General features: G+C 42.2%; 1 protein-coding gene across 1 annotated transcript in view; it reads left to right on the top strand.

Annotated features, from left to right (window-relative positions):
* Positions 1-18391, top strand: part of flnba (filamin B a) — a 63385-nt gene extending 44994 nt beyond the window's left edge. Inside the window, exons 23-49 of the mRNA XM_079242377.1 lie at positions 420-734; positions 1229-1343; positions 2487-2687; positions 2765-2938; positions 3039-3201; positions 3591-3751; positions 4621-4912; positions 5544-5697; positions 5788-5977; positions 6050-6297; positions 7867-7950; positions 8721-8826; positions 8935-9075; positions 10089-10217; positions 10459-10632; positions 11000-11158; positions 11250-11453; positions 11552-11704; positions 11853-11975; positions 13059-13325; positions 13494-13631; positions 13716-13831; positions 15953-16085; positions 16221-16397; positions 16546-16764; positions 16877-17083; positions 17213-18391. Coding sequence (XP_079098503.1) covers positions 420-734; positions 1229-1343; positions 2487-2687; positions 2765-2938; positions 3039-3201; positions 3591-3751; positions 4621-4912; positions 5544-5697; positions 5788-5977; positions 6050-6297; positions 7867-7950; positions 8721-8826; positions 8935-9075; positions 10089-10217; positions 10459-10632; positions 11000-11158; positions 11250-11453; positions 11552-11704; positions 11853-11975; positions 13059-13325; positions 13494-13631; positions 13716-13831; positions 15953-16085; positions 16221-16397; positions 16546-16764; positions 16877-17083; positions 17213-17400 — 4731 coding nt within the window. The 3' untranslated portion in view covers positions 17401-18391. The remainder of the gene's footprint in view (positions 1-419; positions 735-1228; positions 1344-2486; positions 2688-2764; positions 2939-3038; positions 3202-3590; positions 3752-4620; positions 4913-5543; positions 5698-5787; positions 5978-6049; positions 6298-7866; positions 7951-8720; positions 8827-8934; positions 9076-10088; positions 10218-10458; positions 10633-10999; positions 11159-11249; positions 11454-11551; positions 11705-11852; positions 11976-13058; positions 13326-13493; positions 13632-13715; positions 13832-15952; positions 16086-16220; positions 16398-16545; positions 16765-16876; positions 17084-17212) is intronic.
* Positions 18392-19317: the final 926 nt, after the last annotated feature.

The raw sequence follows: 19317 nt of genomic DNA, 5'->3' as shown, positions 1-19317 counted from the left end.
TTTATTTTGTCAGTATTTGGTCTTTTGTTTTTTTTTTTTTTTTTGTTTTTTTTAATTTTTTTTTTTTTAAAATTTATTTATTTTTTGTTGGGTGACCCATTAAAAAAAAAAAAAAGAAAAAAAAAAAAGAAAACTGTCTGTAAATTAAACTAGACTGTTAAGTTTATTTACTTATCCTCAAGACAATTGTGAGACAGATTAATGTGTCATTGCCACTAAAGTGTTTACTTTTTCTGCTCTATGATGTTTTTTTAAAATTTTTTTTTCATTATGGTTCATTTTGGCTTCAGTTTATTTTATTGCTCCAAAAGAGAAAAAAGAAAAGAAAAGAAGGAATTTGGATAACTTGCAAATAAATATCAAACAGATCAATATAAACAAAACTTCAAAGTTAAAATAAAATGGTCTTGTTGTTTCAGGTGAAGGCGTTTGGTCCTGGTCTAAAGGGAGGTCTAGTGGGGAACCCAGCTGAGTTCACCATCGACACCACTGGTGCTGGCGCTGGAGGTTTGGGGCTGACGGTTGAGGGGCCGACTGAAGCCAAGATTGAGTGTTCAGATAATGGAGACGGCACCTGCTCTGTCTCCTACCTGCCTACTGAGCCCGGAGACTACTTGGTCAACATCCTGTTTGAAAATGTTCACATCCCTGGCTCACCATTCAGAGCTGATGTCCAGATGCCCTTTGACCCCTCCAAGGTGGTGGCCTCGGGCTCTGGCTTGAAGAGAGGAAAGGTGAGGGTGTGGAGACAGGGAGAAATTAGTTCCCCAGAATTTAAGCATAAGAACTCCCTTTTGCATGAATGCGGCTATGTCTGCAGAGAAGAGGTTTCTACATTTTTTGGAGTTTACATTTTAGCCTCAGACTTATAAATGAATGGATTTCTGAGTGGTCAGAGCGTCCATTAAAGTGATCAAACAGGAGCGAGTCCTGGTTAAAAGACTCCAGTGTTTCTATTCAGAAACAGATTTTTAATGAAGCATTAAGAGTTACTGACGTGGGAGGAAAAAGGTTTACGTTTGGTTGTGATGGGGAAAAATTAAATGTTAACTTTAGTTGGACTTTTATTTTATTAAGTGTCTGAATGATTACTGTAAAACATTAAGTAAGCAAGAGATACTTAAATTACTTCAGCAAACAAATGCCTAACAAATGTCCTGTTTCCATCAGGTTTTACTTTTTTCTTTTAAAGCTTACTCTTTTAGCTAAACCTTTACCATCTTGCTAGGTTGGAGAGACCAGCGTTGTGAATGTGGACTGCACTCGAGCTGGACCAGGCCTGCTCACCCTGGAAGCTGCACCAGACTCCTCAACCCACCCAGCTGGCTCTTCTCTGGGTTCAGGTAACACCAGGAGTTCATTGCAGTTACATGCAAGTACATGGTAAATGGACTTGTACTTCGCACTTTTCCTCAAAATACTTCACACTGCATCATGACACACACACACACACACACACACACACACACACACACACACACACAACCCGATAGGCGCATTGGGAAGCAATGCGGGGTTCAGTGTCCTGCTTGAGGACACTTAGGCATGTAGTCAGAGGAAGCCTGGAATTGATCCACCGGTCCTGAGCTACAGCCCCCCTAGAGTTTTTTGTTGTTTTTTTTTTTTTTAATTTTTACAATTTTTTTTTTTATTAACTCACCTTAAAGGAGCACTTTATAACTGACTCAATATTTAGTCAAACAACTCCAAGCTTCTGACTTAGTTTGATGACAAACACACAGTCACTATGTGTTATTGCTGAAGTCGTCGTCATCTTGAAGTGTCCAGAGGCTGAGAAACCTCCCTTCACAACTTTCTATTTCAGCTCAGATCATCACTTTACAGCTCTATTTCACTTTATGGCACAACATCTCACACAACTACCTGGATATCAGCACACTGGCTGTTTTGAATGTGCACCAAGGCTAATTTACCAAAAAAAAAAAAAAAAAAGTTGTGAGATTACATTATCAAAGAAGCGAAGGGGAAACTAGGAAGAAGATGACTGGCAGAGATAAGAGAAGACTTTCTCTGGCTGGGGAGTGCTCAGAGAAGAGAGAAGCTGCAAGATGGATGTGGAATTAGCTTTCTTTACAAGAAACAAAAGTGTGAAAATCTGACAAACTTGGAGAGTCTACTCATACTGTCTTGTGTTTTTAGTGTTCTAGTTTCTTACCATATTTGTACACTTCAGACAATTTTAAGTTTCGAAGGATTTGTGAACAAATTTTGATAACTGAGGCATGACTAGCAATTTGATTATTCTGTGGCGTCTTCACTTGAATAAACTGAGACCGCTTTAAAACCACAAGTCCACATGTTTTGATGTCAACAGTTTGATTCACCAACAAGTCAGAGCATGAGGAATCCTACAAAACTTTGTCCTATGTCTTGTTTTAAATTCAATTTACTCTGTTGAATGGAGATTTATTAATATGTAAAATAGACTACTTTGGACATTTTTTTTTTTTTTTTCATTGTTCTAGGCAAGAAAGTGAAGACGGAAATAGTGGACAACAAAGACGGGACATACACAGTGACCTACATCCCCCTGACCTCTGGGATGTACACTCTGCTGCTGAAGTACGGGGACAAGGCTGTCCCTGGTTTCCCGGCTAAAGTGATGGTGGATTCTGCTGTTGATACCTCTAAAGTCAAAGTGTTTGGACCTGGAGTGGACGGACAAGGTGGGTTGCGGGCTATCTGAGTCCGAACATTGTGACAGGCCAGGTGTGAGACCCCCCCTCTGTCTTCTCCTCTACAGCGGTTTTCAGAGAAGCCACCACAGATTTCACTGTGGATGCCCGTCCTCTTACCCGAAAAGGAGGAGACCACGTGAAGGCGGAGGTCAGGAACCCGTCTGGAGCGTTGACGGACTGTGCAGTTACAGACAACGCTGATGGGACCTACAACATCGAGTACACTCCTTTTGAGAATGGTAAAGTGCCAAATGAGGACTGAAATACTTTATCCCAGCTTTACTGCTGTCCTGTGAAGTCAGTTTCATTGCCCGCTGTTTGTCTCGGTTAATATTTTAGGCATCCACAGCGTCCAGGTTCTGTACGACGAGACTCCGGTTCCAAAGAGCCCATTTAAGGTTTCTGTGTCAGAGGGATGTGATCCCAGCAGGGTGGTGGCCACTGGCCCCGGACTCCAACAAGGTCTGACTGATCAGCCCAACAACTTCGACATCATCACCAGGTAATTCAGAGGCACTTTGCAGAAAAGCCCAACTGTACCTGAACAAATCTAAAGTAATTTCTGAGTCTGTTTGATGAACATTAAATTCTAATAAAGGAGGAGCTACTCAGCCCATGTTTGTGAACAGATGTAGTTTGTTTGTCCTGTTTTGAGGAAATGGAGACAGTTTGTATTTGAAGGAATGTTGTAAAAGAAAATGCTGGTTGCATGTTTTAATGCAACAAAATGAACTATCTTGGATTTAGAAAAAATTATGTAAAATTATAAGTATGAAAGCAAACTTTTCCAGTATATTGTCCTTTTTTAAGTTTACATTTGTCTTGCAATGAAATATTTAGCCACCCTTGTATCAACTGCTTCTTATTTTGAGTGTGTTACTCCTTTACCAGAGGAGCAGGCATAGGCGGCCTTGGGATCACTGTGGAGGGTCCTTCAGAGTCCAAGATGTCCTGCAAAGACAACAAAGATGGCAGCTGCAGCGTTGAGTATGTTCCCTTCACACCAGGGCTCTACAACGTCAACGTCACCTACGGAGAAAAACACATCCCAGGTGGGATCAGCATTTCAGAGATTAAACCCCCCCCCCCCCCCCCCCCCGAAGTTTTGACTGTTTTTGTGTGCGACTAAGTGGTTCAGATGTTTGATCCTTTTGTGTGTGTTTTTGTTTTTTGTCTCTTAGAAGATTCCTTCAGGGTATTTTAGACCAAAGTTTGCTACATGTTACAAAATCACATAATCATTTAAATCTAAATCATTCTAGGGCATTTACTGAAACAACATCAAATAAATGTGGAGCTAAATGATTCCCATCCTCATGACTAAAGGAATAAAGTGAGATCTCACATGTGTTTGATTTTCAAGTGTTTTATGTAACTTTTTAAAAACCTTGCTGGTTTTTCTCTAATTTGTCTTCAAATGACAGTCATGTAAAAAAAACAAAACAAAAAAAAACCCCGTAAAGTTCAGTCCTGTTATAAAAATGTTGTTGTTTTACCAGCTAAAAACATCAACAACATGCCGACTGCTTTAAGGTAATGTTTTAAAGTTGTTGCTGAAGTTACTGGCTTGTAAATAAAAAGCCGCCTCTCAGATTAATTGACTGTTCAAAAAAGCTCAGCGTGTTTCCTTGTTCGACACCTTTTTATGGGCAGCTGTGCATTTGTGGTCCTGTTGCTTGGAGGCGCAGAGAATTCGCTGTTTACCAATAATTAAGCTAAACGCTACAGTAAATGAGTTTGTACGTCATACATCAGCAACACAAACTTAAAAAGGTGAAGTTGGGACACAGCAAGAAAAGAAGCCTCTCTGCCGCCTGCTTGCTTTCCATATGGACTGACAAGCAGCAATATTTCTTGTGAAAAAATCTGCTACAGACATTTAAAGTAAATTTATTTTTGCATAAATATTTCCTCATTCCAGGAAGCCCATTCAGCGTCTCAGTGAAGGATCTGGTGGACTCCAGTAAGGTCAAGGTGGCTGGTCCGGGTTTGGAATCAGGGGTCAGAGCAAATATCCCACAATCCTTCATGGTGGACTGCAGAAAGGCAGGCGAGGCCCCTCTGGCTGTGGCCGTCACTGGTCCTAAAGGAGTCACAGAGGACGTGGAGGTGACGGACAATGGAGATGGAACTCATATGGTGTCCTACACGCCATCTGTGGAGGGGCCGTACTCTGTGTCTGTGAAGTATGCAGAGGAGGACATCGCACACAGGTACACCAGTACTCACAGTAGGGTCACTTAACAGGATACAGATTGTCTTCAGGATTCAGATCAGTTCAAAGAAGGTTTGATCTTGTGTATAAACTTTATATGTAAAAATTACATCCTCAATCCTCATCCAGTTATTGGAAGTTTCCCTGCTGCAACACGCCTGTTTCAAATTAAATAGATCTGACGATCTCATCCTGTCTGCTATTGAGCCTTTCATTTGAGTTAGGAGTGTTGAAAAAGGCAAACATCAAAAGTATGCAGGACAGTGGGCTTTGAAGACTGTAGCTGGAAACCCCCGCTCTCGAGGACAATACCTTCTGATAGATGAACAGTAAAACAAATATAAAAAATTTTTACTTGAAAATATATGGTTGCTAAAAAAAATCTTGTCAAACTTGACCAGCAAGTGCACCTTTATCGCTGTTATCCTTTTAACAAAAAAAAAATCCTGTCATTGGAGCTGCTGTCAGCTTCACTGGAAAATTTAGATGTGAAATTCTCACCCAGTTTGATTTAATGTCAGCAGATCAGTCTGAAACTGGATAGGTCGTTTTTAGCAAGAAAACATCCACTTGGAGGTCTTATCAATGACTTTAGTGTTTTATTTTACCTCTGTCTGTGACTTCTTCAGTCCCTTCAAGTTTCGGGTTTTGCCAACTCATGATGCCAGTAAAGTACGAGCCAGTGGCCCCGGCCTGACCAGCGGTGTCCCCGCCAGCTTTCCTGTTGAGTTTAACATTGATGCCAAAGATGCTGGTCAGGGCCAGCTAAGCGTACTCATCAAAGTCAGTAACACGCATACACAAACACATTGCTGTACTAAGATATACGCAGAAACAACGTCTTGTTTTAACTGCATCTCTCTTTCTCTTCAGGACCAGGATGGTAAACCAAAACAGCCTAGTATCTATGACAACGGTGACGGTACATATCGTGTGTCTTACATCCCTGACCGTACTGGCCGTTACACAATTGTCATAAAATATGGTGGCGATGACATCCCAGCATCACCCTACAGAGTCCGTGCCACGGCAACTGGCGATGCCAGCAAGTGCACCGTCACTGGTATGAAGCACAGAGTCAATGACCCACTGACAACACAAGCAAAATGAATCTAATAAAGTTTACTCCTCTCAGGTCCAGGTGTTGGTCCCACAGTGGCCATCGGCGAGGAGCTTGGCCTGGTGGTGAGCACTAAGGGTGCCGGTAAAGGGAAGGTGAGCTGCATGGTGGTTCAGCCGGACGGCAGCGAGGTGGAGGCTGAGGTGCTTGAAAATGAAGATGGCACCTTTGATATTTTCTACACTGCACCAGCACCTGGGAACTACGTCATCTACGTCCGCTTTGGAGGAGAAAATATCCCACACAGTCCCTTTAAAGTCATGGTAAGAGAAAAGAGGCAAAATGTGTGCATTAATCTGATTTAGGGAACCAAAATGAATCCACATAAACAAAGATATACTATATTGCTTAAAGTATTTGCTCATCTGACTACTCTTCCTACTCTTTGAAGTTGAAACAGCGTCAAGGTTTCTGGGAAAACTTTGCACAGAGTTTAGGAGTGTGTTTTATTGGAATTTCTTCCAGAAGCATATTAGTGACGTCAAATATTGATGTTGAACAAGAAGCCCTTGCTTGCAGTTTCTACTCTAATCTCACCAAAGGTGTATAGTCCTGTTCAGACTGGACCCTGTGTGGGCCAGTCAAGTTCTTACACACCAAACTGGTTTATCTATGTCTTTACAGACCTTGCTTTGTGTCCTGGTGTCCTGTCAACAGGCAGGAACCATCCCCAAACTGTTCATGAAGTTAAAGAAACATGGACTTGTCTAGAATCTCTGAGTATACTGAAGCATCCAGAGAGCGTGTTGTCACTGCTCTAAAGTCCAGTGGTGGGTTTCATACCACTCCATCCGACACTTTGCACTAATGTATGGCTCGGATGCAGCAGCTCAGCCATGACAACCCAACCATCAACCTCTCTAGGCACTGTTGTGGAGACCTGAAGACCATTAGAAGTTTGGAGGTCTGTAGCGATTGAAAGTTGGTGACCTCTGCAGACAACGCATGTCAGCATCTGCTGAATCCACTCTGTCATTTTACATGGCTACCACCTTGTGGCTGAACTGCTGCTGGTCTCAATTACTACAGCTTTGTCTTAATACTCCGGTCAGTTGAGTTGAGTATTTAGTAGCAAGCAAACAAGCGACTGGGCTTGTTGCACAAGTAGAGTCCTTTCACGGTACGGTACTGAGCCCCTGAAAGCGGCCCATTCACAAATGTGCTTCATTGTATCCACCTGTGACCTTTGACGTGAATAAAACACCTAAATTCCATTATATGGATAGGTTAGTCAATACTTTTGGCAATATATTGTATTTGTTACAGTTCTGAATGCAGCAAATGAAGCTTGATGCACGGAGGAAGCCCTGAATTTCTGCTTACTATAGTCTGAGGAACTGAAAAAAATGTAGTTTTTGTTTCAGATTTATTTGTCTGTGCTTCATGAGAAGTCCACTCCTCTGTTTTAACATGCCTGGAGTTGAAACTACTTTTCTCCCTTTTTGTTTGTATGAGGCTTTGTCAACACAGGTGTACATTTGTATGGATAGGAGTCTGTTGTGTCTTTATGCATTTTTGAGTGTGTGTGTGTGAATCTGTCTGTCTCTCCTCATAAGACCAATAATAATCACTGACCTTAATGGCACCTTTATCCTTATGGGGACTTTTTCTGGGGTCCTGGTTAGTATTGTTTTTAGATTGTTGACACTGACAGCAAGTGAATAAAAATTCCTCAATGATAGCTTGGCAAGTTTGCAAGTGTGTGTTTAAGTGTGTAGGAAATCCCAGTTTTGTATGAAACATATGTTAATCAGAGTGGAGCATTTTAACATCTGGAATGGGACTAAGCTTGTGTGTGTTTAGATTTCTTAATCCTTACTGTCAATCCTCAGGCAACTGATGAGGTACCCATCAAGCAAGAGCAGACATCTCTACAGAAACAAGCTGCTCCCCCTGGAGCCGGCTTCCAGCCATGGGTACCCGAATACACACACCGTTATACTCACTCACACGCTGGCATACACTCAGATTATTCAGAAGTTTCACCTCCATATGCTTTATTGTCACTCACTGCCATCAACAAGGCAGCAAATTGGCTTTAAATTTTTTTAAATTTGATTCTGAATGTCTATATATTTAATGATGAATTAATTTCATTCATTAAAACAATCAGTACTCCACAAATATGAAAGCACCAGTGATGGAGCAAATCTTTAATGATTTTGCATGGTAATACATACAAATATACACACATACACACACTCATCTCTGTTGTAGGTGAATGGCTGCAGGTTAACCTTTACCCCCCCCCCCCCCCCCCCCCCCCCCCCCTCTCTCTCTCTCTCTCTCTTCAATCTGAAGTTCACTCACTCGACCACTTTGCCTCCTCCCATATCGTCGCTTCTCTTGTTGTCTAAACCAGTGGGATCGCAGCAAACTTCTAACATCATCAAATAAATTGTTTCTGGTGTTATGAATGTTTATTCTATAAGGGTTTTGTTTTGGTGCTTTAATGTCTTGCTCCACCCTGGTGCACTCTTCATCACTATGGCTGCCACAACATTTGCTCGTCATCATCATAATCACCATAATCATCATCCTCTTCCTCCTTCCTGCTCCGCTTCACTACACTTTCCAGGATGTTCCTGACTGAGCAAGGCTTGGATACAGCAGCAGCATGTTTGCAGCGCCGGTCTCGGGAAAAGGTGTTTTCATGCTGAAGTGTGTTTGTCCATCTTCTTTCCAGGTGACGTCAGATAGCTACGAGTCGGTCAACAGCAGCGTTAATGGCAGTGGCTTCAGACCTTTTGACATGGTGATACCATTCTCCTTCAGAAAGGGAGAAATTACTGGTAAGGATCAGATGGATGGTCTGTCAGCGTTATTGTCTTATAAAAGGTAAAACTTGACCAAAACTCAACCATGAAAATGAAAGCTGAGCCCTTTCTTATTCTCTTTAGGTGAGGTGCTGATGCCTTCTGGTAAATCAGCTCAGCCGTTGATCACAGACAACCTGGACGGGACGGTCACAGTGCAGTACTCTCCTACCGAGGCTGGCCTGCATGAGATGCACATCAAATACAATGGAGCACACATTCCAGGTCGGCACACATGGGCGCACAATTTCAGTGACATGATTTATGTTCCGTTGTGTTTCTGAAGCTGAAATAGAGACACCTGGTGGCCATAAAAAGAATCACAGCACCTTCATGTCAGGATCCAGTTTGCTGCCAGTTGCAACACTGGTCCCGCTGTGGAGAATAAACAAATATTTTATCAGGAAACTTTCATTAATACAGATGTTTTGATTCGAACTGTTTCACATATCCAAGTCAGGAAGAAACTTTATATTCTGGTTCTCAAACTTCTAGTTTCACATGGTCCCAAACACGAAAACAGTCATGCACACATGCAACAGCTGTGTGTGTTTTCTGTCTGTCCTCCAGATTTACTCTTATTTATCCACTAAAGTAGTAGTGAGATCAGACTCTGGTGGTGGGTGAATAACAGTCTAAATCATCATGTCATCCAGGTGTTGTCAGCTCTTTATAAACCAGTCAGGGTCTTCTGGTTCAAGCGGAAAAATGCCATAGCTTTCTGGACCAACCTCGGACATGGTCAGAAACCAGAAGAAGAATGGTCATAATTCTTTAGTGAAACTGATAAAATGCTTAGTTCCTGATCGGAACAAACCTTGCTAAAAGACAGCAGTTGATCACCAGACCTCTTCCTCATCACTACTGTAATAGTGGATACACATGATTAGACTTAGTCCGCCAACACATTCACACCCAACCCCAATTCTTCCCTGTGGCCCCACCCCTCTGCGTTGCGGGTTAAAGATCCTCTTTTTCTTTTGGAGATCTAGGAAAAGTGATCCTTGTGCCATCCAAAAGGCCCCACAAATGTCCTGATTTCAAGGGTGGGATGGACCACTACTACATGTTCTCCTGAAAACAGGGAACCGTATGCCTACAAAACCGAGTAAAAAGGCCATGGCGGGATTTGGATTGAGCCTTAGATGTCAGGATTCAGTAATGTATTTGGTGCACATCCTTATTTGGGAAGGCTGAATTTTATTTTATTTTATTTTTCTATGTTGCTTGTGTTGCAGAATCACCTCTTCAGTTCTATGTGAGCCATGTTAGTAGTCCCTACGTCACAGCTTACGGCCCTGGATTAAGCTACGGTGTTGCCAACAAGATGGCCAAATTCATTGTCTACACAGAGGATGCTTCAGACGGTACGCTGGCTTCCAGCACACAACAGCTAAATGCAGAAACCTGCCAGACATTGTTCACACATTCAAGGAAATGAAGGCAAAATGCTTTCGATTTAAATGTTTTTTTCGAGATATGCTCTGACAACTTCCTGTTTTTTCTGATCAATTTAAATTTCATTGATTATTATTTAATAATATTATTAAATTTACAGAATAAGTTTTTTATTGTTCTGTCTGAGCATTTGTTCACCTGTCCATCCAGGAGGCCTGGACTTGGCCATCGAAGGTCCGTCCAAAGCAGAGATCAGCTGTGTGGACAACAAAGACGGGACGTGCAGCGTGAGCTACCTGCCCACGTTGCCAGGAGACTACAAAATCACAGTCAAATACAACGATGAGCACATTGCCGGCAGCCCCTTCACTGCCAAGATCACTGGTCAGACTCCACTTCAGCCCAGTTATTGATCCACAGCGGGGGGGGTAGATTATTAATAAAAAGATATGAGGCTTGTTTAGCCCCTAATAAGTGTCTAAAAACTGTCTCAGAGGTGAATGTTGGTTTTAAATATCTATGTTGTGAACGGACCTTTAAGTTATTCTTTGCACCTGTAAGACTGCTTCAGTTGACAGGACGGGAAATTTTGGTTTTTGATTCGACTTCGGTCAAATCAAGCATCAAATCAAACTTGGGGGAAAATGACAACACAGTAAAAATGATGAGTAAGGAAGAGGGGTTTATAATAAAGTGGAAAACATGCAGTAATTGTAAGGGTTTAGCTTGATGTCTGTGTGTATTATTTTAGAGGACAACCAGCGGCGTTCTCAGGTCAAACTGGGATCCGCAGCAGATTTCTCTCTGGACATTAATGAGACGGACCTCAGCCTGCTGACCGCCAGCATCAGGGCGCCATCTGGCCGTGATGAGCCCTGCCTACTGAAGAGGATGGCCAACAACCACATTGGTAAAACACATAAATACATATTTTCAAGGCAGAAAACATGTTATCACATTGTTTCATCCTATTTTTTTTTTTTCCCTACTTTTCTTCTCAGGTATCTCCTTCATTCCTCGGGAGGTGGGTGAGCATCAAGTTAGCATCCTAAAGAATGGTCAGCATGTCGCCAACAGCCCCGTCACTATCGTGGTCATCCAGTCTGAGATCGGAGATGCCAGCCGAGTTAAAGCTCATGGTGATGGCCTCATCCAGGGGACCACCTTCAACAATGCCAGCTTTGTGGTTGATACACGGGAGGCCGGTCAGTAAAGTGGACTCCACACGGCAGTTATAAGACAGATCGATGATTACTGGCTAAAAAAATCTTGCAGGAGAGTTTTTATTAACATTTATGCGCAGGGTTTGGTGGTCTGGCTCTATCCATTGAGGGTCCCAGTAAAGTAGACATCCAGACAGAGGACATGGAGGATGGGACCTGTGGAGTCAGCTACTGTCCCACCGAACCTGGAAAGTACATCGTGTCAGTCCGCTTTGCTGAGGAACATGTACCGGGTAAGAACAGGATTCTCCACTGCTGCAAATCACAACTGATTCCAGAAAAATGAAATGATGGCTCCAAGTCTTCCTCTGGGTGACATCAGCATGCGCCAAGAGGCTGAAGGAAGCACTTTAAACCTCTTTTAATTATGTTTGTCAACAGGAAGTCCATTCACGGTGAGGGTGACCGGTGAGGGTCGCATACGGGAGAGCATCACCCGGCGACAGAAGGCGGCGTCTGTCACCAGTGTTGGGAGTGTGTGTGACCTCAACTTGAAGATACCAGGTACACACAAATGCCCACACTAAGCTAACTGCAAGGTTTGATCCGCCGTCTTCAGTGTACTTCAGCGACGTAATCACGATAAGACCGCGTGTGACGTCCTATGAAAACATCCTCCTTCATCAGAGCTGCAAGGCCTCATCTTCTCAATACGTTTCCTTTCTGCAGCTTCTTTTCTCAGCTGTTTGTCAACTTTGTTCCTTTCCTGATCTTCTCCCTTCCAGTATTTTACTTTTCTTTCTCTTTGTTCTAATCTGCTCTTCTCTTTTTTTCCTTTTATCTCTTCTTTTCAGTCTTCCCTTCTTTCCCCTTGTGTTATCCTCCTTCCATTTCCTTCTCCACCATTGTCCTCCTTTTCCTCTTCTTCCTGCTCCCCCTCATGTCTCTCCTCCAGTGACTTGGTTCCTCCTGGTCTTGTCTCAGCAGCTCCTCTGCCCCACCTCCTTCTGCTCCTTCTGCTCCCTTCGGTTGTCTGGAAGATCCAGCTATCGCACTGCTCATCCTGCTGTTGTCACCCGGGTTCAGAGCCTGTCCCCTGGGCGTGTCCGTCTCATTTCCGGCCTGTCCGGTCTGGTGCTGGCGGGACGAGTGAGATCAGCCAGGGGTGTTTGGGTTGTTGATACCTGCAGTTCAGTTGGCAAAGCTGGGGCGGAGGGTGCGTTGATGTGATGCGATTGCCACTGATTTCACGTCAGAATTTATTTTTATTTTGGGCCGAGTGATGGATGATTAACGGCTTTCAGAAGTATTTAGGCTTGTTTACGTTCTCGCACACATGGAGAAACTGTAACTTAAGTCTAAACTCCAAAAGTCACAAATGACAAATAAAAAGCAGATATTTATGAATCTTGCCAAAGTTGAAGTCTGGCATTTGAAAACAGAAATGCAACGATCCACTCCAATGATTTTGTTTTGTGGAGGTGAAGAACCTTTATTTCATGTTGCCTTTTTAAACCATATTTTATTTTCATTTTGCAACACAATTATTAGCAGGATGTTTAAATTATATGCAGCAGCATCAAGAATATGCACAACCAGTCTAACACCTACACTGTATTAAAATCTGTTCCCGTCCGTCTCTTTTAGCCATCGACATGCAGGACATCACTGTTGAAGTTACGTCTCCATCTGGGGCCAGTCAACCTGCTGAGCTGGTCGCCGTTGGCAGCGATAAGTACTGCGTGCGATTTGTGCCTACAGAAATAGGCATACACAGCGTGAGTGTGAGATACAGAGGCGTGCATGTGCCGGGCAGCCCCTTCCAGTTTACTGTGGGGCCACTGGGAGAGGGCGGCGCCACCAAAGTGAGAGCTGGAGGTCCAGGACTAGAGGGTGCAATGTCAGGAGAGCCAGGTGAACATAGTCTGTGTTTCATTGTAAATATGTCTCAAGTCTGAGGTGTTAAAATAGAAAATTATTTAATTTATTAGTTCATAAAACTTCTTAAAACAACTGTACAAAAGGAAAAAGTCAAATCTGAGTTTTGAGGATTTGCTGAGTTTTCTCTTTGTGATTCATCAGCTGAGTTCAGCATCTGGACGCGGGAGGCGGGGGCTGGTGGGCTCTCCATCGCAGTGGAAGGACCCAGCAGAGCTGAGATCTCCTTTGATGACCGCAAAGATGGATCCTGTGGCGTCTCGTACATTGCTCAGGAACCTGGTAGACGACACTCTTGAGTTTACTTAATGACTGCACATTAATCTATTTGACTCACTCGAGTAACATTCTCGTCCTCGTCTCCAGGCGACTATGAGATCTCGGTGAAGTTTAATGACCAGCACATACCCGACAGCCCCTACCTGGTTCCTGTTGTCGCTCCGACAAATGACGCTCGGCGCCTCACTGTTGCCGGCCTTCAGGTGAGGCATGAGGAAACACCTCCACACCCAGCTGTCCTGGTTTGCTAAAGGGCTCTGGGGCACAGTTGCATAAAAAGTGGAAGCACATTATTTCTTTGTAATGGGCAAAGACAGAATTTGCTCCATAATAAAGCTGAACAGGGTGCAAGGGTTTGACTGGTTTAGGGTTGAAGTAGCAACAAGTTTATTACAGCTGCTTTGGTTAAAGTTTGTGTTAAAGGCAACACATTTCCTCTGTGATGCTGCAACAACACAGACAGCCGGATTTGGAGCCTTTAACTCCTTAACCAGAATAAACTATTTTCATTTAAAGTAAACAAAGTCCAGTTTTCAGGTCTGAAAGCAATCTGAAAAAGCCACCATTGGTTGAACCTTTGCACCGCTGTTATTCAGCTTGAAGTGGTTGTTTATGCAACTGGCCTCATGGATGTGACCGCAGCCAAGCAAACTCCCAGTTTCTGTGACGTTTACATTTTGGCCTGAGAGAGGTGAAATAATGGAAAGATGAAGAGGAAAAATACTGGTTTACTGTGGAAGTCTTTCCTCCCACTTCAGTCCAATCTCTCTTCATATTCAGTGAAAGATGAAAGCATGAAATCTTAATAGAATTGTTAAAAGAAGCACAAGTAAAGTCTTTGGTAAATTTGCTGGACCAGCCAATATCTCCAGATGTGTTCAGGGTCAGCGAGAACTGAATAAAGCAGGCAAAAAGGCTGATCAGTATGTTGTCTTGGTTACAAATTTTCTAACTGTTTATGAAACATCTAATTTTAATTTTTCTTGATACATTTTAGAAAAAAAACTGAATTTATGCCCTGAGACTAAAATCATCCAACTTAACTAAATCCATATGATTGTGACATTTAGAATATATTTAGTCATGTAACCCAAGCAGAGCTGCTCAGAATAGCTGTGCTGCATATCAGCGAGGACGTCGCCTCTCTCGGCCGTTTGCCTGGCTCTGATCATTCCTCCTTTTATTTGGTGTGGAACTGTTGGTGTTTCTCTTGTGTTTCATTTAAAGGCTTTTAACAGCATCCTCATCATCAGCTCTCTGTGTAGCTGCAGCAGACGGGTGGGCCACAGCCGGCTTATGAAAAGACATGTAAACATGTTATATGCAAAACATCAAAATGAAGCCTTGACTTCTTACGTAAAATTCAAATTATTTTCATGAATCAAAGAAACCAAAAACGAAAAAGTGAAATTTGATCTGAGTACTAATGGACATTAAGTTGCATCACTTTGACAGATGTTATGCATTTAGGTGAAACATAAAGGGGTGACATGATTCTTTTTTTTTTTTTAATTTAAATTTTCATATTAGATTTCTAGCGAAGATGTTCAGCACACAGTTTATGCCAGAGGCCATGTTAGATCAGGTGCCACAGTCTCCACAATTTCAATCTCAAGTCAACTGGACCAGTGAAATAACTTTGGATAACCTATAAATAATGAAAACAGGAGTCACATCTATTAAGTTATTTAATTTTTATGTCTAAAAATAAATCTTAATGTGTGTAAATTAGGAATAGCTTTTTTTTTTTTTTTTTTTTGGCAACTAATGTTATCTGTCATTTTTACATTCAGCAAATTCATTTGACAGGCCAGATGGCACCTCCGGTTTACCCCCTTGAGCCAAGAGTTTGTACTTTGTGCTGAATGTCAGGAAAAGGTGTAATTATACATTTTATCTACCAGGAGGCACCAAAGCACCCTGTTTTATATTATTGTGGGTTTTTCTATCCACATTATATCTGATAAGCTAATATACTGCATTATTAAAATAAGAAAAACCATAAATAGAAATGTCTGATTGTTAAGTTGAGTACAGCCTCTAAGACTGTAGTGTAATGATGTTAATAGTGTACTTTGACTGTGGCCGTCTGACTCTGCTGAAGCTCCACCAGATGAGCTCAGGTAAGACTACAAAACTGAATACATGAAGTGAGTAAAAACAACAAATTCTTTCTTTTAGTTTTTTTTCATTTAGGTATTTTGATCTGATTTAATTAACTGCAGGACAGCCTGCGTTATTACATGTGTGTTGTGTTACTCATTTTCTCCTCTGCTGCGTAACTGTTCAGCCCTATACAATAACTATGTGTCCGCGCACGGCAGGAATCTGGTCTTAAGGTGAATCACCCAGCATCCTTTGCAGTGCGTCTCAATGGAGCACAGGGCAAAATGGAGGCTAAAGTCCAGAGCCCCTCTGGGGCCTTGGAGAAGTGTGTTGTCACAGAGCTGGAAAGAGGTTGGTGTATGTGTGCATGTTTGTGTGTTTTATTGTTGGTTTTGAGGAGATGTGGGTGATGGTACTCTGAACTGCGGTGGGTCCAGCTAACTGTGTTGGTTTAGCTACTAACAGGCTCTCTGTGTTCTCCTCTAGACAAGTACGCTATTCGCTTCATACCCAGGGAGAACGGCATCCACACTATCGATGTGAAATTCAATGGTTCTCACATCCCAGGAAGTCCCTTCCAGGTCAGAGTTGGAGAAACGGGACAGACAGGAGAGCCTGCTTTGGTTTCAGCATATGGAGCTGGGCTGGAGAGAGGCACCACAGGTAGGTCAGCTGTCTGCTGCTAGCCTGGAACAGGTTCACTGTTTCTGTTCAGTCAGCTTTATCACCATTTAGTGCTTTTGGAAACTCTACTAAATCTTTTGAGTACACAGAAACACTTCCACCACGCTCAGTTTGATTTGACTTGCAGGTACTCAGTCAGAGTTCATCATTAACAACACGAAAGCCGGTCCCGGGGCTTTGGCTGTGACCATCGAGGGTCCTTCCAAAGTAAAGATGGACTGCCAGGAGATTCCAGAGGGCTACAAAGTGCAGTACACTCCCATGGCACCTGGAAACTACCTGATTAGCATCAAATATGGAGGACCCAACCACATCACTGGCAGTCCCTTCAAAGCCAGAGTCACAGGTAATGAATGTAACATCTACTGATTCTTAAGGCTTTTAAACAGATCTAGCGACGACTGCACAGATTTACTGGTCTGAGACCACACAATGAGCTTCAATGTCTCCTCCATCAGGAACTCGGCTGGTTAGTGCAACAAACGCGAGTGAGACGTCAACATTGACACTGGATCCAGCTGTTCGGGCGTCTAGCAGCTTCTCACAGAGTGCCATGCCCAAACCTGGCTTCTCTGATGCCACCAAAGTGACATGTCGAGGAAATGGTCTCAGCAAGGCCTGCGTGGGACAGAGGAGCAGCTTCTCTGTTGACTGCAGCAAAGCCGGCAAGTAACCCCTTGTCCCATTTGATAGAATAGTTTTTAGTAAACATGAGTGGAATCCTGTCAGAACTGATCATGTTTCAGTATTTTACTTTTGACATAACCAGTGTTATCTTATTCTTCTTTTTCTAGGCAAAAACATGCTTATGGTGAGTGTGCACGGCCCGCACATCCCCTGCGAGGAGGTTCTTGTTAAACACATGGGCAACCTGCAGTACAATGTTAGTTACCTGCTGAAGGAACGAGGAGATTACATTCTGGTGGTCAAGTGGGGTGACGATCACATCCCAGGGTCCCCATTTAACGTCTCCGTCCCATGATGCTCTGGAAAGAAAAAAACGCTGTCACCCCTCCTGCATCATTTTGCATTCCTGTTTGGACTGAAGTGATGAATACAAATACCTGTCCAAGAAGCAAGCTGCTCAACGAAGCTTTGTGTGACTACATTTCCTGTTCATATCAGACGATTTAAGGTTTTTCCTGCCTAACATAAACTGTTCAGCTGTTCTTTATTAGACAATTGTTTTTTTTTTTGTATATTTTTTTGCAGTGGCCCAAATAACTGAGAAAGAAAATCTGCTGAGTATTGCTGCCCTGAAATAGTCTGTTTTTTCTTTTTTTTGCACTTTTATACAATTAACTGGTGAGACTGTCCCGAAACTCTGTCATGTTTACGAATATTAAACTGGATTTAAAACAATTGAAAGTTATTTAACAGCATCAAGTCTTTAAATGTCTGTAAACACAACTGGAATATGACAGCACTTTTCTTTAGCTTCTAAGAACAAAATGAAAAACACATGGAGTTCTGTGAGGTTTCTTTAAAACTTACAGGTTACTTTCGGAAACCATCCAATAATAACCGAATCTGAGCAGAACAAAAGTACAAGTTAATAAGTACAGTGTTGGATGTCTTGTTTGGGATGTATTCCTTTAAGTGTCAAAGTTTGTGCAACTACTGATTATTGTGTATTTGTTGCTCATTAGCTCACAGAAATCCATGGTTACTTAGATTTGCCAAAAGAAGTTGACTCTGAGCTGCCTTCAGACTACTGCTTCCTGCACTGTAAAACAGACTACTTAATGTGCCAACAGCTGAGGGATCATAGTGCTTCTGTTTTCTGTATTTTCCACATGAATCTATCAGTCCCGATCAGCCTGGATAGAAGAAGAAAGCCAGAGTTCAGCTTTGATGATCATTTTCTGAGTGACAGATCTGAACTAGATGATTTGGCCAGATTTTTTCATTTGTCAATTGTAAATCTACACAAGCCAGTGTTCATATCCTAATCTGGATGATGTTGCATTATCACTGCTACTTTTGATAAAGATGAGGATTTTTTTGTATTTTCTTTCTTTTTGTGGGGTGGGGGGTGGGGTGGTATACTTTCGATTTGTATTGGAAAGGGTGTTTTAATGTGAATCTGGATCTAATGTACTGTACATTTGATAATTAAACTGATGCAGAAGCTCTTTTGATGCCTTATTTAATCTATTCTTACATTTTTTTGCTACATTGTATAGTGGAACAAATGATGGAAGTATCATTTAAATATTTAAACATTTAAAAGCTACTGTTTTAGAGGGAGAAAAAGTTTCATTAAATGAATATTGCAGCTGAGAAAATGTGTGATTGCAGAGGATGTGCAAAAACACCTAAAGAAATGCTAAATATGCAAGATAGCCCTGTTAACCAGACATGCTTTAAATGCAAGTGTGCTTTCTGCCTCATTGACCAGAGATTGTTGCTCATTAAGACAAAAATAAAAGTGTAGGAAGTAGTTCTGACAAGGCTATGTTTACACAGGAAATGTGTATATACACTATTCACAAAAAGTTAGGGATATTCAGCTTTTGGGTGAAATTTCACAACAAGCCTAAAATGCATTCAAACCTGTACAGGTGAACTTAATGTGATCTTCTCTAAGCTTTTAAATGCACATGTCCAACTGTTAAATGTTTCAATAAATTTTGCACAAGTTGCTGTTCTCTAACAAGGAGCTTAACGGCAAAAATCACGGCAGGTGTGTGATCCTTGAATTGACCAATCAATGTCCTGGTTCAATTAGAGCTGGTGTTTAAACAGTTGTCCTCATCATGCTGTTGACATTTTGACATCATGAGACCAAGACGACACCTAACAATGGAACAACAGTCCCTTGCCATTGTGATGCTTCAAACAGGACGTTCTCAGACAGAAGTGGCCACTGAGCTTGGAGTGTCACAGAGTGTCATCA

The sequence above is a fragment of the Telmatherina bonti genome (assembly GCF_933228915.1).
Source record: "Telmatherina bonti genome assembly, chromosome: 6".
Lineage (NCBI taxonomy): Eukaryota > Metazoa > Chordata > Actinopteri > Atheriniformes > Telmatherinidae > Telmatherina > Telmatherina bonti.
The sequence above is the reverse complement of the archived record's forward strand: the minus strand, read 5'-3'. Positions and strand labels throughout refer to the sequence as shown.